This window comes from Balaenoptera acutorostrata, chromosome 19, assembly GCF_949987535.1.
Source record: "Balaenoptera acutorostrata chromosome 19, mBalAcu1.1, whole genome shotgun sequence".
Classification (NCBI taxonomy): domain Eukaryota; kingdom Metazoa; phylum Chordata; class Mammalia; order Artiodactyla; family Balaenopteridae; genus Balaenoptera; species Balaenoptera acutorostrata.
The window spans coordinates 55,164,333-55,187,948 of NC_080082.1; the positions used below are offsets into that span (position 1 = coordinate 55,164,333).

At 44.8% G+C, this 23,616-nt stretch overlaps 1 protein-coding gene across 1 annotated transcript; it reads right to left on the bottom strand.

Moving 5' to 3' along the window:
- Positions 1-1,769: 1,769 nt before the first annotated feature.
- CXCL17 (C-X-C motif chemokine ligand 17) lies at positions 1,770-9,851 on the bottom strand. The gene is made up of 4 exons (XM_007168055.3): positions 9,575-9,851; positions 5,930-6,010; positions 5,189-5,290; positions 1,770-2,147 (listed from the first exon to the last, which is right to left on the bottom strand). Exons 1-4 carry the CDS (start codon positions 9,651-9,653, stop codon positions 2,050-2,052), a joined length of 360 nt encoding a protein of 119 aa, XP_007168117.1. The 5' UTR covers positions 9,654-9,851; the 3' UTR covers positions 1,770-2,049.
- Positions 9,852-23,616: the final 13,765 nt, after the last annotated feature.

Consider the following 23,616-nt stretch of genomic DNA (forward strand, 5'->3'; position numbering starts at 1 on the left):
TAAATCCAAATCTGCACCAGAATCTACTACCCATTCAAGAAATGTCTTCTGCTCTGCAGTGGGTCTCTGTATGACGGTTGGTTTGGTTTTGATAGAAATCTCCACTGCCCCAAAGATCCTTGTTGGGATTTGGCTCCCTGGGCTGGAGCTGCGTGCTGGGCTCGGGGTCTGACTATCGCCGTCTCTCTTGGCATGTAGGTCTGGGCTGGTGGTCCTTTTGTGGGTCTGGGTCTTGGCTGGGCCAGAGGTGTTGATCCAGCTTCTTGTGGAGCTAGAGGTGACTCTACCGGGCCCGGTCCTGGCTGGGGTACAGGTTCCTCTCTCAATTCCGGCTCCTGTTGAGTTCTAGAATCTTCTCCCGGCCCAGGTCTGTGCTGTGAGGCAGTTTCCTGTTTCCTGAAGGGCACCCTTTGGATGGGAGGTGACTGCTGTGGTGCAGGCTCCTGTGGGGCAAGAAATTCCTGCTGCAAAGCAGATTTTTGCTGTGCTGGAGGTTCCTGCTGGGATTCAGCTTCAGGGGGCTCCTGCTGCGTGAGGGCCTCCGCTGTGAAGTGGGCTCCTGCTGGGCATCGGGTCCCTGCTGATCCTTAGATGCTGCCTGGGCTGTGGGTGTTTTTCTGGTCCAGGCTCTGGCTCTGTGATAGGTGTCTGGTGTGGCTTTGATTCTCAGACGGGCCTAAATACTGACTTAGAACCTGGCTCCACTGTTGTTTTTTTCTCAAGGGAGGTATTGATCTCCCAGGCTTCATTCCTCTGGGCTCTCACAGACCTCCTTTGTCACAGATCCCTCTGGTTACTCATGATGACACCTCCATTTGGGTTCCACTCCCTCATCCTGGCATCCCTGCTCTTCCTAAGGCAGTTGGCACGTGGGCTGAGCACAGCTGCCTCCCCACTCCTGTGCCAAATGCAGGGCTTATGTGCCTCCTGCTGTGGGAGGAGGGATTGGGAGCTGAGGGAGGCTGAGAGCCCAGCACTCTCCTACCAGAGGAGGCCCCACTCACCACTCAGCTAAAATGTTTCTTCTCATAAGGCCAGCACCCCAACTTAGTCCTCTGTTTCATCTGGATGACAGAAGCCAGATTCTGGAGGAGTGTTCCTTTTCTGTTCTCTCCTTCTGATGTTTGAGGAAAGGGTCAGAGAGGGAAGCAGGATCTACCCTGTTGTAATCGTTTCCTCTGTATTCATTCTCTCAAATGGTTTCCGCTTTAATTTCCTTCTGTTATCGTTCTGATCATTTTACTCCCATGTTAAAAAAAAAAGAAAGACATCTTCTCATTTTTACAGCTTGAAGCTGTTTTGAGTGGCATGTGAAATCTTCCACACCATCTCTCTAGCCTTCAACTATGCCTCTGCACGTATGTCTTCTGTAGTAGATTGGAAACTTACAGAGTCAGATGACCATTAACGATGGTGATGATGATAATCATAAATACTGAAGGCATTTTATGTGCTAGGAAATGGTGCCAGGTTTGTTTTTTTTTTAACCTATATTATCTTTAGTAAGACAATGTCTGATTCATTACTTTAACTTCTTTCTTTGTCCCACCTAGCTCTTACCTCAGAAAGGTTTGTTGAATGAGTAAAAGAATACAAAGTTGGAAACTGGAGCGAGATTGAAGGTGGTGTTGGATAGAGGTATGTGCATAATCTGGATTGAGTTTGGAATGAACAGGGTAAAGTGGGTTGTCTGGATTGAATGTGAGTTTCCAGACCCCATTTGAAAATGATTTTAACCTACTACATTTAAATATATTTATTGACTTGTTTACTACTTGCTTGGTTATATTTAATATCCAGTGGGACCAGCTAGGCAACCAGAAATTCCTGGTAAGTAAGTTTAAACCTGGTAAGGGGAGGCCCCAGGAAAAGACTGACAAGGAAAGAAGCCACTAGAGGGGGCAATAATCTTGGGGAACATGCTTTTTGGGATGATTTAGGGAGTGGGAACAGGGATGGGGAGCTTGAGGTGGGAGAATAGCATCTTCTAGGTGCGCTCACTGCCTTGTTGCCAGAATGCTTTATCGGGACGGTGGGCTCTCAGAGCTCCTATAAGGGCAGAGAAAAGCTTGCCAGCTGACATCGTCTGAGAAATTGCTGGCAGGCTCTGGAGGGCTTGGTTGGCTTCTTGTGGTGTCTTTGGTGTCCTAGGGTGAAAAGAAAAGGGAGAGACTACTGTTAAAAACATTTTTATAATTTATTTTTTATGAGAGCTTTTAAAATGTTAAAAGTAAGACTCATCCCCTGGAAAAAATTAAAATGAAAAAGTATATCCAGTAAAAAGTTAAAGGATGCCCCGACCCCAGCCACTACTCCTCATTCTGTAGAGCTAACTGTTACTAGTTTGCTACATAGTTTTCCATATGTTTTTGTATATAAACATAATAGTTCACTTTAAAAAACAAAATGAGCTTATCCTATACATATTGTTTTTGCTATGTTCCTTTAACAAATCTTTTATTATGACACATCTATGGAAGTCCTTAAGACTTAAATGTGCAGTTCAATAAGTAGTTACAAAGAAATATTCATGAAACTACTACCCAGGCCTGGAACTAGAATACTACCAGCAACCCTCCTCCTCATCTGTTCACTCTCCTCCCTCTCCCCCTCACAGTGGTAATCCCCACTTTTGCAGTAAGCATTATTTTTTTTTCTTTATGGCTTTACCACCTACCTATACATTCCCATATAATTTAGTTTAATTTTGCCTTATTTTAAACTTTATGTATATCAAATCATGCTATAACTATTCTCTCTTATTTTTTTCTCTTTTACTCAACATTATGTTGCTTTATTATTGTTCATTCTCACAGATATATAATATTCAAATATACTACTACTGATTTATTCACTGACCAATTTTCAGTTTGGGGTAGTTATAAACAACGCTGCTCTGAAACCCTTGTTCATTTCTTCTGCTGTACATAAGCAAGCATTCCTTTTGAGAATGGAATTGCTAAGAGTGGAGTTGCTTGGTCACAGAGCTTAAACTTTAGTAGATAACTATACCAGCACTTTCTCAAAGTGATTTACCAATTTACACTCCCTTTAGCAGGAGATGATAGTTTCTCTGTTCTACTCTCTGACAATACATGGAATTATCAGACGTTAAAATTGTTGCCAATCTTCGGGATTGACATATATACACTAATATGTATCAAGTGGATAACTAATAAGAACCTGCTGTATAAAAAAATAAATAAAATAAAATTCAAAAATTCCAAAAAAAATTGTTGCCAATCTTATGATGTGGAGTGATCTGGTTTTTTAAAAATAAATTTATTTATTTATTTTTGGCTGCATTGGGTCTTCGTTGCAGTGCGCGGGCTTCTCATTGTGGTGGCTTCTCTTGTTGTGGAGCACGGGCTCTAGGTGCACGGGCTTCAGTAGTTGTGGCACATGGGCTCAGTAGCCATGGCTCACGGGCTCTAGAGCGCAGGCTCAGTAGTTGTGGCACACGGGCTTAGTTGCTCCGCGGCATGTGGGATCTTCCCGGACCAGGGCTCGAACCCATGTCCCCTGCGTTGGCAGGCAGATTCTTAATCACTGCGCCACCAGGGAAGTCCCTCTGTTTGGTTTTAATTCATATTTTCCCAGTTACTAGTAAGGTTGAGTGCCACGTCACATGTTTATTAGCTATTTGGATTTCTTGTCTCTGAAGGGCCTACTCAACTCTTTTGCCTATTTGTTGTGTTTCCTGCCTCCCTTTCATAGATCTATAGGAATTCCTTATCAGCCTGAATATTAATCCTTTATCGATATTAATATTTGCAGACATACCCCTACTCTTCTTCTTCTTGTCATTTTCTTCTTTTGATGACCAAAATTTCTTAATTTCAATAAAGTCAAATTTATTAATCTTTTCCTTTATGACTTATAAGTTTTGTTACTTGTTTAAGAAATCCTTTCCTGGGCTTCCCTGGTGGCGCAGTGGTTGAGAATCTGCCTGCTAATGCAGGGGACACGGGTTCGAGCCCTGGTCTGGGAGGATCCCACATGCCGCGGAGCAACTGGGCCCCTGAGCCACAACTACTGAGCCTGCGCATCTGGAGCCTGTGCTCCGCAACAAGAGAGGCCACAATAGTGAGAGGCCCGCACACTGCGATGAAGAGTGGCCCCCGCTTGCCACAACTAGAGAAAGCCCTAGCACAGAAAACGAAGACCCAACATAGCAATCAATCAATCAATCAATCTTTAAAAAAAAAAAAAAGAAATCCTTTCCTACCCCAAGGTCATGAATATAGTCTCCAATATTCCCTTGTAAGTTTGTCTTTCAAATTTAGACCTTTAATTCACTGAAATTTATTTTTGTGATGGGCTTGAAATAGGGGGTCTCTGCACCTTTTATTCACTTAATATATTGTGGACATCTTTCCAATCAACATATAATGACCTACCTAATTATTTTTGACAAGTGCAGAATTGCCCAATTTGCTCTTGATGAATTTTTTATTGAGGTATAATTGACATCTAACATTATATTAGTTTCAGGTGTACAACACCATGATTTGATATTTGTATACATTGTAAAATGATCACACCATAAGTCTGTTAATGATGAGCATTTAATATGTTCATTTGTCACTACAATACTGCTATAATTAATAGTCTTGTACATATATCTTTGAATATCCATGCTAGTATTCTATACTAGAGATTTCTTGAAGTGAGATTACTGGTTAAAACATACACACATTTAAATTTTAGATAGGTACTACCAAATTGTATTTTACCTCCGTCAACAGTGATAAGGATCTAGATTCATCCCATTCTTGATAATATCATAACATCAATCAGTTTAACTCTTGCCAATATTCTTTTTATATGACATTTAATTATACCTAGACTATGGAGGAATCACATTTTGTTTGACACCAACACCCGTGTCATCGTCAAGAGATCAATGACCAGGTCCCCAACGGCCCCATCTGCCTCCACTTTGATAAACAATGGCATTCTATCATTAAGGAATTTGGTTAAGCCTCTCTAGTATTAGGAGAATTGCGTTTTGCTTTTCTTTCTCTTCCTATTCCCCCACAAGTTGACACTGAGTAGAAAGGGCTGAGAAGTGTGCTTATCCTGGTCTTCATTTCATTTCTCTTGTCTCTTCTCAACCCCTGCTTCATCCCTAGTTGATTCCACAGAGTGACTCTGGTTTAAGGAAGGTCATTCTTTTGGAACTTACTGGTTTTCTTCATCCCGCCCTTGAAGTGATCACAGGGACACGGCTTCTTTGGCAGCCTAGGCACTGTCATGAGTTTTCTTTTAGGGGCTCTCAGGAACCAATCTGAAATAAGGGAGTTGCTGCTTAGAAGGGTTAATATGTTTGAGGCAGGGCTTTACTTGCCATCTTCCTTGCCTCTCGATTCGTTTTCATACTGCAGTGGGTGTGGGAAAGGGTCAACACAGAACAGTGGAGATATCCAGTTATATGAGCACCAGGGTCTCTAAGTTGTTTGCCTGACCTGTATGGGCAAGGATTTGGTGGCAAGTGTGGAGGAGGCATCAGGGTATCATTCGGGAGACTGAAAAATGAGGAATAAGACCTAGGTGTCTGCTTTTTAGTGGTTGCTTTACCTCAAGCAAGCCGTTTTGCCTCTCTGATTTCAGTCTACCTGTGAGTAAAATAAGGTTGAGAACGGGGTCCAGGAAAGACTTGGAAGGCAGCTCTGGGTTGTTCGGGAAAAAAGGGTAAGGGAGAGGAGGCAGCCAGAGATTCAGCCAGCTCCCCCCTGGACCTTGGAGGAGTCTGGATCTTACATGAAACTCAGGAAGAAAATAAGTGTTGGTGCTGCATGTGGTGGGCTTGTGGAGAGGGGAGAGGGTGAGGTCAGCTCAGATAACATCTGCTCCGGTCCCAGAGGGACTCAGGGGAGCAAGTTCGGATCTGATGGTGCACCCCTGTTGTCGATACTGGATTACTGACCTTTGCACTCACATTCTTGGCCTCCGTCCTGGAGCCACCTCCCAGAAGCCTGGCGTTGGTCCCTATGGCCTCTGGCAATCCCTGTAGGAAGGAAACTGGTCACTTCCGGTCACTGGAAAGGGAAGGGGTCAAGAGAATTGGTCCCCCCCCCCCATCATTGTGCTACCGAGGTCAGCGCAGCTCCATTGATCTTCCTTTTTACTCAGGGATCTAGGGTGCTTCAAGAGAGGAGTATTTTAAATGGATAAGGAACTGAGGTTTAAAATCTGGCCTAGAGAAAAGCTTAGCTGGAGGTAGGTGGAGAAAGAATGGGTTCTGGATGGAAGAGAGGACCATAGGTAGGGGTTAATCAACACCTTACAACCTCCCCCCATTAAGATCCCTCCCTACACACATTAAAATCCTCAAGACCTAAGGAATGAGAGCAAGGAGTAGATTATTCCATAAACCAGTCAGGAACTTCACCCACCCTCCACGTTTGGTTGTATTTGAATCCATAATCCCAGTTCAACTATAAGAGGATGGTATTTACCTTTGTTCCTCTGGAACAAATCCATTCCTCTTTTGGCCTCTATTCAAGTCTGTCTTACCATCTGATGCTATCTTATTCCCATTTTGTGATACCTAAAATATTTTTATGACAATCAAGTATGATGTTTTACAGAGATTCTTGAGTTAGAACTGGGCCCAGATGATGCTTCCTCTGTACAGGGGTTGCTCATATTTCCTGCCAGAATTAATTATGGTTTCCCATGGTTCCCCGTCACATTTGAATACAGCTCTATCCTTGCACAGTTATAGTTTGTTGTTTGAAATGTGTTGTGGACTGAATTGTGTCCCCCTAAAATTCATTGAAGCCCTAACCCTTAATAACTCAGAATGACTGTATTTGAGGATAGGGCCTTTATAGAGATGATTAAGTTAAAATGAGGCCCTGATGGTTGGGCTCTAATCCAATCTGACTGGAGTCCTTATAAGGAGAAGAGATTTGGGCACACAAAGAGACACCAGGCGTGGACATGCACAGAGGAATGACCAGGTGAGGAAATAGCAAGGAGATGGCCATCTGTAAGCCAAGGAGAGAGGCCTCAGAAGAAACCAAAGTTGCTGACACATTGATCTTTGACTTCCAGCCACCAGAATTGTGAGAAAATAAGTTGCTGTTGTTTAAGCCTCCCAGTCCGTGGTATTTTGTTATGGCGGTCCTAGCAAACTAAAAATTTTTCTTCCTCACTAGAGTCTGAACCAATGGCTCAGTAGTCATTCAGCTACATGGCTCCTGACACATGGTAGACACGTGGTAAATGTTTGTTTGATAAGAGGATGGACAAGTTGTCCGGAGAGGGCCCTTAGAGCAGCATCCGGTTCAATCCCGCTCTCCTATTTCCCAGACTCTTTCTGCCCTTTCTGCCACACAGATGAAGGGTGTTGCATCATTTCTCCAAGTGCTGGTTTCCAAGTGTTTTCATGTGCTATTTTGAGTGGTGTTAAAGTAATTTCAACGGGCATAACCCCAGCTGTCTAAACTTTTCTACTATATCACTGTCACCTGACCTCTACTTCTGGTTCCAGAGAAAAGCCACAGAATATTAGAGCCAGAAGGAAACTTGGAGATTATTAGTGGAACCCCTTCATTGAGAAGTTTTTCTTTTTCGTTTTTAATGCAATATAACTATATTAGAGAAAATTTGTAAAGTAAAAATGAAGAAATCTTTACCCTTATCAGCTGTTGGAATTTTGGTGTGTTTCTTGCATATAATTTTTTAATGAAGTGATAACCAGTCCATTTACTGAACCCTTATTAGGTTCACATTATCCATAGTTTACTCTTCACAACAGTTGTACGCGCTAAGTGGTATTTTATTCATTTTAAGAAGATAAAACTGAGGCTGAAAAATGTTAAGCATCTTGTCCAGGATTTCAAAGTAAGTGATGGAGCCAGGATTTAGATCACCATTCCCCTCAATTCAAGTCTGAGTGTCAAGGTCCAGGTGAGTCTAAACGTGTCACCATGTTTGAGAATTATTGGTAGAGAGCACTGGCTCCACTGGGCAGTGGGTCCCCCTCCAGGGGACATTTGGCAATGTCTGGAGATATTTTGGGCTGTACTAACTGGGCGGGGGAGGGTGGTAGGGAAGAGGCTGCTCTTGGCTTCTAGCAGGTGGAGGCCACGCGGATGTTGTTAAACAGCTTACAAAGCACAGAGCAGCTCCCCCTCCTTACAGCAAGGAGTTATCCAGCCCTAATGTCAGTGGGGCTGCTATGAAACGTGGGTGTCGAGTCTCCTAAGCGCAACATTTTGAACTCAGAAACCTGAGGATTGATTCTTTCACTTGGCAAATATTTACTGAGCACCGTGCAGGATAGCATGAGGGACGTGGAAACAATACACCAGATTGTGCCAGAGGGGAGGTTACAGTGTAGAAGGGCAGGGGTGGAGGTGGGAGAGGCACACCAACACCAACTTAAGGTAGAACATGAAAAGGGCAGAAGAGTCGAGTTAGGGCAAAACTTGTTCACAGGAGGGAGGGGTCACATGTGGTCCTGGGACGAATCAAGGCAGGCTGTGGGAGGAGGTGGCTTGGGGTGGGTTTTGTGAGCAAAGTTGAGCTGGTGGGAAAGCACAAGACCAGCTCGGGAGCAGCCCGAGGTCTAGTTGAGCGGAGCACAGAGCACTTAGTGCGAGGAGGGCTGGACTGGAAAGGCAGCTGTGGCTGGAGCTTGGAATCCAGGCTCAGGACTCTAGCCTTGGTGTCTGTCATAGTGGTGGAAAAGCCTTCCCTTCCAGAATGGTGGTCTAGGCCCCAGGGCTGGGGGGCCCAGCAGCTTCCAGAGAGCTCTCTCTATAAGGGAGGGAACGTTGGAAACTGGGGTGGAGTCGGGAGAACTCCTGATTTTAGGACAGAGTAGTTGCTCAGTATATAACAAAGCTATTTCACCTCAAAGTAGCCCTTGGGGAGATGTTCCCCTCGAGTGGAGACATAGGTCGGGGTGAGGTCTCTTCTGCACAGCTGTTCTGCTAAGGGCGAGGCCACTTCAGCTGTAGTGAAAAGTGGAGCCCATTCGGAGCCCCTAACCCAGGGTCTGCTTCCCAAAGGTGAGTTGTTCAAACAGGGCTTGGTGTGGCTACAGTTTCAAACATGGGTGCTACCTGGTGGTGTGATCTTTCTAGTTTATCACCATACCGTGAAATAGCATTAAAAATAGTTGGGGCACGTCTGGTGCACTGTAAAGAATACAATCGAGGATGGCTTATTGTCTGTGGTTGGACAGTTGCCTTCAACACCCTCCCACCACTGCCTCCAAGCCTGGCCCTGGGGACATTCATTACTCTCTAGAACAGGGATTGGGGGCAGGTGAGGCAGCAAATCTCTGTTGGGCCATTATTTTTTTCTCCCCCGCCAGCTACAGTTGCAGACACTTCCATGCACACTGGCCACTTTAACTTTCACAACACTCTTTGGATTTATGTACAGTTCTTTCCTTTTTGTAAGTGAAGAAATGGGCACTGAGACAGGCTAACTTGCCCCTAATCCCTGTAACCTAAAGGGGCTACATTTTACTGCCTGTGTGGTCATGTTCTTTTCTGTTTTGCCATGTTTCTCCCCCCTCTTTATCTTTCATAGAAAAAAAATTTTTTTTTACCTGGATTTGAGCTGCTGTGGACCGTGGACACCAGCATTAGTGGCAGCAACAGAAGGAGGGAAGAGATTAGAAGTTTCATTTCAAATGTTGGTGCTGCTGTGCGTTGCTTGAAGAGTGTGTGGAAGGTTCCCAGTGAGAGGGTCCCGAGTTCTTGGAGTGGCTCAGGCCGTGTGTGGTACGTGGCTTGGGGGTCTGCGCTTTACTCCCAGGCCAGTGTTCCCATTAGAGGGCGAGAACGTCCAAGTGACGTTGGTCTCATTAGGTTACTGGGCCATGTGATTTATGGGAATCTGGAAGGTAAAACTGGCCAAAGAGAAGGAGTGAAGCATATTCTTAGGAACATGAGAGGGTGACTGATAACTTGGCAGCAGTTCTCAGCCCCTCCCCTCCTCCCTCCCGCCTCCCTACCCCCCAGTGTGCTATGATTTCTTCCCCAAGTCTTTTTCCTTGTTTGAATTTCCTTATACATGTGAGTGACATTTTCTAGCTTAGTATCTGTCAGGAAAGAGAGTGCTAAGGGCTGGCAAAGAGAGAATCACACGGCGTGTTTCCCCTCCGTCCTCCCCACTCCCGTCCTTGGATCAGCAATAGCAGTGTTGTTGTTTGGGAAGTTGCCTTGTCCCCACTGTTTACAATTTCCTCCAAATCTGTGGCCACATAAGGAGGGAAGCAGAGAGGATCAAGGAGGAGAGGCTCTTCTCTCTTGCCCCGAATCCTGGCCTGGGGCACTGGGTCAAAGCAGGCCTCCTTGTTGTTGGTCAGGCAGGTGGCTGTGGCCTCGTGGCTCCCGCCTAAAGGAGAGGGAACTGGGTTGGTGGAAGACCCTCAAGGCTTCAGGTCCAAGAGGGTTCGAGAAACAGGAGCCACAGTGGGGAAGGTGTTTGCCCAGGCTGCTGGGGCTCTTGTTTCAGACCTTGTTTGGAAACAGCCCAAAGCGAAAGGAGGTGATACTACTTGGAGCAAACATCGAGAGTACACAACATCAGCACTTACTGAGTGTGACTCATTCCAGAGGCTTCAGGAAATGGGTTCAAAGATGGGGGGAGGCTGGACTTAAGTGCTGGGTGATATTTGTGGGACTGAGGGGAAGGTTAACAAGGAAGTCCTCCCTGGCTCCTCCAGGCAGGAGTGAGTAAAGGTGGTGTGACTTTTGTTCCAGCCAAGAGGAGGGAAGAGGCCAGGTGTGGATTTTGCTCATTCTTACCCTCTCAATTTCAGATTATTTCTGCCTATGGACATGTCGGAGAGTTGATTGTAGACTTTGCTACTACAAAGTTTATAAAGCGTCTGCAGGCGGCAGGCACTGTGCTAGGCAGTGGAGATTGTCCTCGAGTTGGAGGCTCGGTCTGCGCTTGGTCTGATGTAAACCACTGACGTGGCTTCTCCCTGGAAAAGAGTCAGACCCTTCTCTTGTTAATATTGACAACTAATTAGAGCTCATCTTGAGAACCTTAGTTGTGTCAGCACAGTCTTTGTGACTTACAAAGTTCCCCCTCCAGGAAGGAGGTAAAGGGAAAGTGGGAGAAATAACCATTTTCCCACTGTTATTTGGTTTCCCCACTCCACAGTATACGTAGTAGACATTCACAAATGCTTGTTGATTGATTCCATGCTTCCTGTTGCTCTAAGAAGAGTCATTTATTCATACACACATCCAGTGAGCATTTGAGTCCGTAATGTCTGCCCGGTATTTGCAGGTAGTGGCTCCCGAGAAGAAGGACGTGTGACGCTGTCTCTGAGGGGCTCTCACTGCACACATAGACCCGTGGAGAGTCAGTCCAGGTGCTCCATTTTATGGAAGCGGAAATGAAAGCTCAGGGAAGTTACGTGATTTGTTCAAGATCACAGCCAGTTAGCCTCAAAGCCCGGGAAGAAAAACTCAAGTTTCCTGACTTGCTGGAATGTCTGTTCGCCTGGCTGCCGCAGGTGCCAGTGTGGTGGGCTCTAACAGGAGAGAGAGGACGTCAGGATGAAGTGGGAGCCCACCAACATCTTGGATTATCCAGAGGGAAATGTCTGGTTGAACCCTGACTGCAAAAATCGGGGACACTTGCGTTCTCTTTCTTTTTCACTTTGAGCTTGAAATGAGGAAAACGGGAGCCCAGAAAACCCAGAGTGGACAATCTTCACAGGGGGTTGACGAGATGGGCCCCCAAGTCTGTGTTCGCCTCTATCAAAGTGTTTCTCACGTGACCGCAATGCTCCGGCTTTGGACTGGGTTCCCTCCGTACCTGGCCCTCAGTGAGGGCAGGGACCAGGTCTGATTCATCCTTGTGTCTCCAGCGCATAGTGCATCGCAGGCTCTAATAGATATTTCTCAAAAATAAAACAACAAAAAGTGTACACCTACACAGCTATGGGATGACTGGGTAGCAGCACAAGTCGAGAACCCATCTCCTCACATGAGCTGATGTGGAATTTGGCTTTCTAAATACAGGTGAAGTGCTCAGAATGGGGATGTGGGTCGTCCTGTGGCTCTGCTGCTGTGCTTGGGACACGCCCAGGATTCGGAGTTTCTGCTCTGGTTGACCCACTTCACTTGCCCTTCAGAAGGTGACAGGAGAGTACAGGGAACTTCCGAATATGTCCTTTTGGAAATGGCTGAGGGAAGATGGAAGGGCGTATGGTGGTTGTTCACAAGAATGTGAAGGTCTTGTGTGAAAACGTATGAGGCTTATTTCTGTGCCTACACAGAGTAGCCGCAGGCTTGGCAAGTCTGCATCAGACACATTTTTGCTCAGGATGAGAGAGAACTGTCAGAGCAAAGTAAGTTTCCTTGGAAAATTACAAGTTTACTGATGGAGTTCAGGTGGGGGCTGGATGTCTGAAAATAACTGTCACAGTGATTTTTTTTCCTTGAAGTTTCCAAGGGTAGAGAGCTTGGCCTGGAACCCAGGATTCCCACTCATACCACATTTTATTAGGTATATAAAATCTGCCATTTGAAATGTGACATTACTCTATGATGTAGGCCCAGGTCTATCTGACAGTTACTTCCAGTCATTGTGGGTGGTTGTGATTCTCTTCTCTAATCTGTGACTTAGACGTCACCCCCTCTGCCAACCCTCCCGCCTCCTTTCCAGGAGAGAACGGTAAGATCAAGTGCATTTACTCATCATGACCACAAGGTGGCAGCGCTGCCCCATCCGTGTTTCTGAAAACTCTACTGGGATATGGGCAAGTCTGAGAGCTCTGGTTAGGATTAGGAAAAGGGCGCAAGTGAAGTGACTAGGTAAATTTTTTTTTTTCCCCTGCTAAGTGACAGAGTTGAGGTGAGTCTGAAACCATTGCATTGTAGAAGTGGCAGACCCTTTAGGGAAGTGACCCAAACTTTAATGTGCTTACAGATCACCTATCTTGTTCAATACAAATCTGATTTTTCTGGTGGAGCCTGAGAGTCTGCATTTCTAATAAGCTTTTGGATGATGCCTTCCTGCTGGTTATTGGTCCCCACTTTGAATAGCAAAGCCTTAGAGGTCATTTAGATTAATTCTTCCTTCCCCCGATTTATGGATGAAGAGAGGCAGAAGTCCAGAGAGAGAGAAGGTGCCTTGCCTGACGTAGCCATGACTTCAGCACTTAGCTTTCTACATCTCAACCCAAGTTTCTCACTCAATCCAGTTCTTGCTCTACTATATCATGTGGCCCCCTTTTACTGTTGTGGTGGCATCTCTGTAGCTTGGGAACCAGAACTCCCATTTTCACCACCATCCCCTTTGGTCTTTGCTCGAGGTGTCACTTTGGTTACTCCTGTTTATGGAAATAATCAATAACCAATCTATAATAAGAATAGAAAAGAGTTTTATTTGCGCCAAAGTGAGGATTGTAGCCTGGGAGACAGTGTCTGGATAGCTCTGAGGAGCTGCTGTGGAGAATCATGGTTTTCAGAACAGCTTTTTTTTTTTCCCTATCAATAATTACTTTATTTTTTTCTTTCTTTTTTAAAATTTTATTTCATATTGGGGTATAGTTGATTAACAATGTTGTGTTAGTTTCAGGTGTACAGCAAAGTGATTCAGTTATACATGCAGATGTATCCATTCTTTTTCAAATTCTTTTCCCATTTAGGTTGTTACATAATATTATTGAGCAGAGTTCCCTTCAGCACAGTTTTATATCTTGTCAGAAGAAAGACCATCAAACATGTCAGGGGTTCATTCCTTCAAGGTTTCAAATAAAAACAGATGAACAGTTACACAGTGAGTCAGTATGGCTTTGGCGCCTGCAAAGGGAGTCTTACTATCAAAGGAGTACTGGCACTGGCATCCCAGGAAGGCAGCCATTTAATCATTTTTTTAAGTGCACTGTCTTCTTCCTTCCTTCCCCCTTTTTTCCTTTTTTTTTTTCCTCTCTCTTTTTAAAATTTCTATTTTATTTATTTATTTTTGCCCATGCCATGCGGAATGTGGGATCTTAGCTCCCCGACCAGAGATTGACCAGGGATCAAACCCAAGCGCCTTGCAGTGGAAGCGTTCAGTCTTAACTGGATTGCCAGGGAAGTCTCCCTCTCTTTCTCTTTCCGTCTCTCTCTCTTTCTTTTCTTCTCTCTTTCTTTCCTTCCCTTCCTTTCTTCCTTTCTTTCTTTCGTTCTTTCTTTTTCTTTCTTTCTCTCTGTCTTTCTGAGGTGTAGTTAATTTATAATACTAAATTAGATTCAGGTGTACAACTTAGTGATTCGATATTTTTATAGATTATAGTCTATTTATAGTTATTATGAAATATTGGCTATATTCCGTGTGCTGTACCATATAATTCTGTAGCTTATATATTTCATACATAGTAGTTTGTAACTCTGAATCTCCTAATCCTATCTTTCTCCTCCTCTTTCCTTCTTCCCACTGGTAACCACTAGTTTGTTCTTATATCTGGGAGTCTGTTTCTTTCTTGTTATACTCATTGGTTTGTTTTATTTTTTTAGATTCCACATATAAGTGATAACATATAGTATTTGTCTTTCTCTGTCTGACTTATTTCACTAAAAGCATAATTCCCTCCACGTCCATCCATGTTGCTGCAAATGGCAAAATTTCATTCTTTTGTATGTCTGAGTAATATTTCATTGTATATATGAACCACATCTTCTTTATTTATTCAGCTGTTGATGGAAACTTAGGGTGCTTCCTTATCTTGGCTATCATAAATAATGCTGCCATGAACATTGGGGTGCCTCTATCTTTTTGAATTAGTGTTTTCATTTTCTTCGGATCTATAGCCAGGAGTGGAATTGCTGGATCAGATGGTAGTTCTATTTTTAGTTTTTTTGGGAAAACTCCATACTGTTTTCCATAGGCTGCACCAATTTACATGTCCACCAACAGTATACAAGGGTTGTCTTTTCTCTATATCCTCACCAACATTTATTTGTGGTCTTTTTGACGATAGCCATTCTGACAGGTGTGAAGTGATATCTCGTGGTTTTGATTTACATTTCTCTGATGATTAGTGATGTACATGTCTTCTTTGGAAAAATGTCTATTCAGGTCTTCTGCTGATTTCTTTTTTTTTTTTAAGAGTATTAGTCATTTTATTTTTATTTATTTATGGCTGTGTTGGGTCTTCGTTTCTGTGCGAGGGCTTTCTGTAGTTGTGGCAAGCGGGGGCCACTCTTCATCGTGGTGCGCGGGCCTCTCACTATCGCGGCCTCTCTTGTTGCGGAGCACAAGCTCCAGACGCGCAGGCTCAGTAGTTGTGGCTCACAGGCCCAGTTGCTCCGCAGCATGTGGGATCTTCCCAGACCAGGGCTCGAACCTGTGTCCCCTGCATTGGCAGGCAGATTCTCAACCACTGCGCCACCAGGGAAACCCTTCTGCTGATTTTTTGATTGGGTTGTTTGTTTTTTTCATGTTGAGTTGTATGAGCTGTTTATATATGTTGGATATTAATCCCTTATCAGTCATGTAATTTGCAAATATTTTCTCCCATTCAGTATTTTGTCTTTTCCTTTTTTGTTGACGGTTTCCTTTGCTGTGCAAAAGCTTTTAAGTTTAGTTAGGTTCCATTTGTTTTTTTCTTTTTTCTTTTGTTTCCTTTGCCTTAGAAGACAAATCCAAAAAAAATATTGCTATGATTTAAGTCAAAGAGTGTTCTGCCTCCGTTTTCTTCTAGGAGTGTTTTGGTTTCCAGTCTTACATTTAGGTCTGTAACTCATTTTGAGTTTATTTTTGTATATGGTGTGAGAGAATGTTCCAATTTCATTGTTTCACATGTAGCTGTCCAGTTTTCCTCGCACCACTTATTAAAGAGGCTGTCTTTTCTCCATTGTATATTCTTGCTTCCTTTGTCATAGATCAATTGACCATAAGTGTGTTCGTTGGTTTATTTCTGTGCTCTCTATTCTGTTCCATTGGTCTATGTGTCTGTTTTTGTGCCATACCACACTGTTCTGATTACTTTGTAGTATACTTTGTAGTATAGTCCAAAGTTAAGGACTGTGATAGCTCCAGGTCTGTTCTTTCTGAAGATTGTTTTGGCTACTTGGGGTCTTTTGTGTTTCTATGCACATTTTTAAATTATTTGTTCCAGTTCTGTGAAAAATGTTCTTGGTATTTTGATAGGGATTGCACTGAATCTAAAGATTGCCTTGGGTGGTATGGTCATTTTGACAATATTAATTCTTCCAGTTTATGAACACGGTATGTCTTTCCATCTGTTTGTGTCCTCTTCAGTTTCTTTCATCAGTGTCTTACAGTTTTCTGAGTACGTCTTTTACCTCCTTAGGTAGATTTATTCCTAGGTATTTTATTCCTTTTGATGAGACTGTAAATTGGATGGTTTCCCTAATTTCTCTTTCTGATAGTTCATTGTTAGTATATAAAATGCAACCGATTTCTGTATATTAATTTTGTATCCTGAAACTTTACCGAGTTGATTGATGAGCTCTGGTAGTTTTTCGGTGGTGTCTTAAGTTAAAATGAAATATAAGAAAAGAAAAGAAAAGAAAAGAAAGCTTCCAGCTAATTACTGAGACGCCAGAGTTGAGAACCACTTTCAGAACAATGTTCCTGAAAATGCTATTTTGTCATTTATCTGACCTTTTCAAAGTTTTCCAGTGACTCCTGTCTTCTGTAGGATGAAGTTCAAATTCCTAGGTTGCCACTGAAAGCCCCCATAGCATGTTCCCCATCTGCTTCCTTGGTCTATGCAGTAAGACCCGAACCCACATTTTACATTCCCATGTCTGCATTTATTCTAATTCTTTTCCTTCTTCCTATAATACCCTTCTCTTCCTGCTCAGCCTCCTGAATTATTTTTCATCCTAAGGCCTATTTCAGATCCTGTCCCTTCACTGAAGTCTTTTATGAGTATTTCTGTTAGAAGCAGTCATCTTTCCTCTCCTTGAATTCTGGTAGGTAGGATTGTGTGGAGTGAAAATATGAGCTTTAGATTTAGAAATATGTGAGTCTGAATCCTAGTTCTACCTTTTACCAGTTCTTGGATAAGGGACAAGTTTTTGTTTTTTGTTTTTAAATATTTATTTATTTGGCTGCTCCGGGTCTTAGTTGAGGCACATGGGATCTTTGTTGCGCCACACAGGATATTTAGTTGCAGCATGTGGGATCTAGTTCCCTGACCAGGGATCGAATGCGGGGCCCCTGCATTGGGAGCACGGACTCTTAGCCACTGGACCACCAGGGAAGTCCGGGGACAAGTTAACTGATCTTCTTGGAGTTTTGGTTTCTCATTGCCAAATGGGGATAATATTAGTACCTACTTTAAAGGGTCATTGTGAGCCTTAGATGAGGTATAAACATAAAGGTCCCAGCACACAGGAGGCGCCTTCCTCCTCTTGTTCGTAGCTCAGTTGTCCTCACAGAGGTGGTGTGTGGTGAAAGGCTCTTGTCAAAATTTCCTCCAGAGCCTGTAAAAGATATTTGTGTCTGGTCAGCACTAAGATGACAGACACACTTGAACTGAATTGAGTGCGTGAGTCTTGAAGCAATTCAACTGAGAGTTTTTCTCCTGGAAGCCAACTCAGAAATAAGTGACCTATGGATAGAGGAATGTAACCCAACGGGGTGGGGGCAGGTAGAGAGTGGGTTAGAAACATTGGGAGAAAGCTCTGATGCCTCCCACACCCACCTTTGCTCTCAGCAGGACAGCACTGAGGAAGTAGACTCCTTAGTAAGACTCCCTGAGCCATGAGTCCTGCATAGCAACCCTTCACTAATCCATTCCTTGCCCAAGTGATGCGTACACAGGTGTCACGTCCCCTGTGAGTTGAATACTTTCACCTTTTCTGCTCCCTCTACCCACACAGCTCAGTGTTGGGTGCTGTGGTTCGGCCCCAGGTCCCAGGCCCCTACTACGGGTCTAAGAAGTCAGGGCCAGGAATTGGGGCTGAGGAGGAAGTCAGAGGCCTGGGGACTTTCTACTTGTGCTCTAACCACTCAGCAGTCCTGTGGGGCAGTGATGAGGCGGGACTTCTCATGGGGTGGTCCTCAGACCATCTGCATCAGAGTTACCTGGGATGTTTGTTATAAATTCAGATGTATAGGCCTCACCTTGCAGCAACGAAAAGCAGAACTTCAAACACTGATATTTGAGACTAACTGAGTTGGGGCTGGATGTCTGGTTCTGGAAGGCAATGGAATCCTGCCTTCTCCAGCCACCTGCAGTTTGGGTCTCGTCCCTCTGTGAGGTCGACACTGTAGTCTCTGCTTTCTTTCTTTCTCTGGGCCGTTGGAGGGGTACATTCCGTTCTGAGAATGCGTGAAATCGTGCTGATGCTTATGCTAGAGGAGGCGTTTGGAGACAGTGGCTTTTATTCCCATTTTCCTTTCACCCTTCATTTGCTTCTCTCCTCGCTTATAGCCCCTCCTCACCCACTCCCCCTCAGCCATCTGTCCCGGGTGGCTTACCACCTGTGTGGGACCAGACTGGGGGAGGGCGGGGCCCCATCTGTGGGGTTTGGTGCTGGGGGGACGAGCGCTGGGACAGGAGCAGTTGCACGGTGGTTCCTCTCAGGCCCGGCCGCCCTCGATGTGGAGGTGGTGCTTTCCATGAGGTTCAGCTGCTTCACCCCACGAGGAGCGGGCACATGCTGAGGGTTGGAGATGGTGGAGTTGAAGCCTGGCATGTGAAGTGGAAATCCTGTCACCCACACAGAGGTCTGCGTGCTCCCCATCTTTTCTGAAATGGAGGGTTAGTCTCCCTCAGGGCCCTGAGCCGGGCAGTGCAGATAAACAGGAGGAAATATGAACCATCCACTACATGTTTGGAGGGCTGGTCCAGTTACACTGCCTGCCTTGAGTGAGGACAACTGAGAGTTTATAGAGTTCAGTTTTGGGGATGTTCACACATTGGGTCCTTGGGGACATCCAGAGGTGGGGCAGGGCCCTGGGCTGGGGGTGAGGACAGCTGGTTCTGAGTCAGCTAAGCGACCAGTTTCCTTTGTTACCATGAGAAAGTCTTCATATTTATCCCTTCACTGTTGTAGTTATAGTTGATTTTACAATATTTTGTCCTTTTTTCTTCATACTAGCTTAAGTGGTTGACAGACAGCATTTATCAGTGAGATCTTTTTCTTTCCTATAGAGTCTTACTTCTTGTAGATTTTTCTTTTCCACTTACAGAAGAGCGTTTAACATTTCTTTTAGGGTAAGTTCAGTATTGATGAACTCTTAGTTTTTGCTTCTCCGAGAAGTTTTTTTTATCTCTCCTTCAATTCAAAATGATAATCTTGCTGGATAAAGTATCCTAAGTTGTAGGTTTTCCCCTTTCAGCAGTCTAAATATCAATAAATCTTGCCACTCCTTTCTGGCCCGCACGGTTTCTGCAGAAAAATCAGCTGATAGCCTTATGATGATTCTCTTATATGAGATTCTTTGTTTTTCTCTGTCTTTAGAATTCTCTCTTTAATTTTTGTCATTTTCATTATGATACATCTTGGTGTGGGTCTCTTTGGGTTCATCTTGTTTGGGACCTTCTGTGCCTTTTGTACCTGGATATCTGTTTCCTTTTTCAGGTTTGGGAAGTTTTCAGCCATAATTTCACCAAATGCTTTTTGGACAACTTTCTCTCACTTCTCCTTCTGGGACCTCTATCATGTGAATGTTGGTATGCTTGATGTTGTTCTAGAGATACCTTAAGCTGCTCTCATTTAAAAAAATTTTTTTTTCTTTTTGCTATTCTGATTGGGCAATTTCCATTATTCTATCTTCTACATCACTTACGCATTCTTCGGTATCACCTAGTCTGATGTAAGTTCCACATAGTGTGTTTTTCATTTCAGTTATTGTATCCTTCAGTTGTTCTTTTTTAATATATATTTTCTAATTCCTTGTTAAAACTCTCACTGTGTTCATCTATTCTTTTCTGTAATTTGTTTATCATTCCTGTTACCAATGCTTTGAACTCTTCATTTGGTAAATTATTTATTTCTGTTTCGTTAGTTGTGTATTCAGGGGTTTTCTCTTGTTCTTTCAAATGAGATAAATTCTTCTATCTTGGGCTTCCCTGGTGGCGCAGTGGTTGAGAATCTGCCTGCTAATGCAGGGGACACGGGTTCGAGCCCTGGTCTGGGAAGATCCCACATGCCACGGAGCAGCTGGGCCCGTGAGCCACAATTGCTGAGCCTGCGTGTCTGGAGCCTGTGCCCCACGACGGGAGGGGCCGCGATAGAGAAAGGCCCGCGCACCGCGATGAAGAGCGGTCCCCGCACCGCGATGAAGAGTGGCCCCCGCTTGCCGCAACTGGAGAAAGCCCTCGCACGAACCGAAGACCCAACACAGCCAAAAAAATAAATAAATAAATAAATAAATAAATAAATAAGAAAATCCTTTAAAAAAAAAAAAATTCTTCTATCTTCTCATTTTGCTTAACTTTCTCTGTCTGTATGAAATTAGGTGAAACCGTTACCTATTCTGGTCTTGAACTTGTGTCCTTGTGTGGAGCATCCCTATACATTATGATTGTGCCCAGCAGCTGGTGGGAGAGCTGAATCTGATGTGAGCATGTGTCTCATCTTCCCTCAGGGGGTGCTGACAGCTATCAGCTTGGTAGGAGATGGAGGGGCTAGAGCCAGAGCCAGGTGTGAGCTGGGGCTTCTCCTCTGCTCAGTGGACAGCACCCCCTATTGGGGCCGGGGGTGAGTCACAAGTTGCTGGAGCAGAAGCCCTGAGGGTCGGTCCAAGTTGGCTTCATTGCCTAAGTGTGTAGTCTCCTTCCCCTTCCCAGCGTTGGCACCTTGGCCCCAGAGGGGAGCCGTGCTGGAGCAGGAGGAGCTGGGTCGGGTACAGGCTGGGGCTGGGTCACGTGCCAGGGCAGTCCCAGGAAACCAGCCAGAGTCCTGGGCAGTTTCAATCCGCTTCCTCCTTCTTGTTTCGGGAGTAAGTAAGCGTGTGTGCGTTCTTCACCAACGAAGTATAGGTTTCAAACAGCCCCACTGTTAGTCCCACTGGTTTTGACACTCTGCCTCCCAGTTTTGGACCCCAGGCCTGTGGCGCCCAGTATGTGGTTTGAACCTCTCACTCCCCAGGGAGGATCTCTCAGCCCTTGCAATCCTCCTCCTTTTCTGTGTCCCTTCCCAGGGACTCAGGTCCTGACCTGATCACTTCTCTTCTCTGCCTACCAGATTCTGTGTGCATCTTTCTCACAACCTTCGTTGTGTCTTTCCGCCAGTCTTACTAGGTAGATATATTTCTGATGTGTCATACAGGGAGGGGAGCTCTGTGTCCTTCTACTCTCCTATCTTGATCTCCCTCCAAGCTTGTGTACAAGTTCTAATGTGGACATGTGTTTTCATTTCTCTTGCATATAAACCTGGGAGTGGAATTGCTGGGTCATATGGAGGCCTTAGGATTCTTAAGAAGAGAAGTTGCCTTAGAGAATAAGCTCACAAACCCATGAAGCACTTTAAATAACTCTTGCTCTTTGTTAATTTAGTGATAGGCAAGTTTTTAGTTGGTTCTTTGAAGAATTGATATTAATCAAATTTCTCTGTCTAATGTGAACTAGCCAACAAATGCACAAAGTCTAACACTCCAATGTAGGGTAACAAAGCCCTTCTTGGGTTTAAATGGAAGTGAGAGAGCTTCAGTTGGAGGAGTGGGCCTGTTAGCTGATCTTAACCATAATTAACACTCTACTTTCTTCTCTGTAGTATGATAGGAATTTATTGTTCCGTTTGTATTACTCTTTTCTTTGATCTTCTTTTTTCTTCTTCACACATCTCTGCCACTGTATATACTCCTATTTTATTCCTGCTTTTCCCTCTTTCTTCAAACTTCTGGTCATATCAAACTGTTCCACAGTTCTATGTAAGTTAAAACAATAAAGTTATGAGACTCAAAGGAGTTATAGGATTCCTTTTATAAGTATATCATATCCAGATAAATATGGGCACTTTAAAAGTAGTTGTCCTTAGTGCCTATGCATTTATTCCAAAAGTTCTGTCATTACTGAAAATATTTTGGTCACTTAATAGTAGAGTTGCTCTCAAAACCTGTCTGAGCCCTACAAGAAAACTAGTTTCACTTCCTTATAATCTCACTGAGTATTTCAGGGGTCCTGCCACTCTGCTTGTATTTATTTGTCATCCTGTTCCCAGTTCCCTTTTTCCTTTGTTGCTCTGGTCCCCAAGCAAGAAGAGTTCTGGGTTCAAGGGGGCTCCAAGTATGGGGCAAGGCTCATCCTCATAGAGAGCCCAGGCAGGGAAGGGAGTTTGGCATGATTCACAAGACCTTGACCTTTAAACAAAGCATGCTTAAGCAGCTCTTTTTAGTCTGTCCTTTCCAGTGTCCCACTTCTGCTTTGTGATCCCTCCCCCACCTTTATAACAGAAAATAACTATCACATCCTAGGGCTGGGACATAGCCTTGAATTGTCCAACTCTCAGAGGGAACTTGGGGAGAATATGTAGGGAGAGACCCTTCAGAGAGCCCCATTTCCTTCTGCTCCTGGGTAGTTAGTTAATGTTCTAACAGCACTTCCCACTCTTGGGGAGACCCAGCTTGTGAACCAAGATCCTGCAAGCAGCGGGGGTGGGAGGGGGGGGGTTGGCAAAAAAAAAAAAAAGAACAATAGCAAAGTACAAAATAAAATTAGACTAGGAAAATAACAGATATGTTAGAAAGAATATAAAAATAAAAATATAGAAATATAGATGAATCAACAACCAGAAGGTGCAACAGTACCACAGTAGTAAAAAAGAGGCGGAGGGAAAAGAAAAAAAGAAAAAACAAAGGGGGAAAAGGCCTTGGCTGTGGAGGGCGGGACCTAGGCAAGGGTGAGGTTTGGGCAGTGGGCGGGGCCTATGCTTAGGACCCATAGGGCTGGAAAAGGCCCTGGGGACTGTGGGGGTGGGGTGGGGCTTAGTCTCAACAGAACAGAAGGGGACCAGGCGTGCCCCCCACCCCTGGTATCAGAGGGTGGGGGACCTCACCTGGGAGCCCAGCAGGCTTCCTGGGCTTGAGTGGGCGGGGCAATCGTCCTCTGCTCGTCTCCTGCTCCTCCCAGAGGGCCCCTCCTGCCTGCCTCTTCTGATGTCCCCCGTCTCCCTCCTATGCCCCCGAGGACCCACGTGGCCTGGAGAGGGGTTTGGAGGGCAGGGGATCCGCCTGCGAACTCAGCAGGCTCCCCAGGGCCCAAGTGGGCAGGGCAAACGCCCTCCGCTCCTCTCCCGCTCTTCCCGGAGAGTCCCTCCCACCTGCCTCTCCTGATCTCCCCGGCCTCAGGGGTGCTGATCTTGTCTGGCCTTCACTTCTCCTCCCCCTCTCGGTCCCCCTACATCCTACCGGTTCACTCTGGGGTTCCTCCCGTCTCCTTGGGGGTCAGAGTTCCCCACCAGTGGCCGGCAGGCGCCCCAGCTGTGGGGAGATGCTAACTCCGCTAACTTCAGTGCTGGAAGCAGCACTTCCAGCAGAGGTGTTGAGGGCCTGGGTCATTTAGGTGTATGGGAGTGGAGAGAATGACATAACTGAGAGATGTTAAACAAGGAATCAACAGGCTTCGACGAGGTATTGAATCTAGAAAACGAAAGAGCAAGGGCTGAGGAAGCAGTGGCGTCACTGAGAGGAATGAGTGACCTGTGGGGGAAAGCCAGT

What these genes read in the sequence shown, in the direction of transcription:
- CXCL17 (XM_007168055.3), bottom strand. Translation starts at nt 9,653, where the DNA reads ATGAAACTTCTAATCTCTTCCCTCCTTCTGTTGCTGCCACTAATGCTG. An exon ending in CCACAGCAGCTCAAATCCAG is followed by an intron (nt 6,011 to 9,574) that starts GTAAAAAAAAAT and finishes TCCTTCCTACAG; the next exon opens with GGATTGCCAGAGGCCATAGG. An exon ending in CCAAGAATGTGAGTGCAAAG is followed by an intron (nt 5,291 to 5,929) that starts GTCAGTAATCCA and finishes CCCTTATTTCAG; the next exon opens with ATTGGTTCCTGAGAGCCCCT.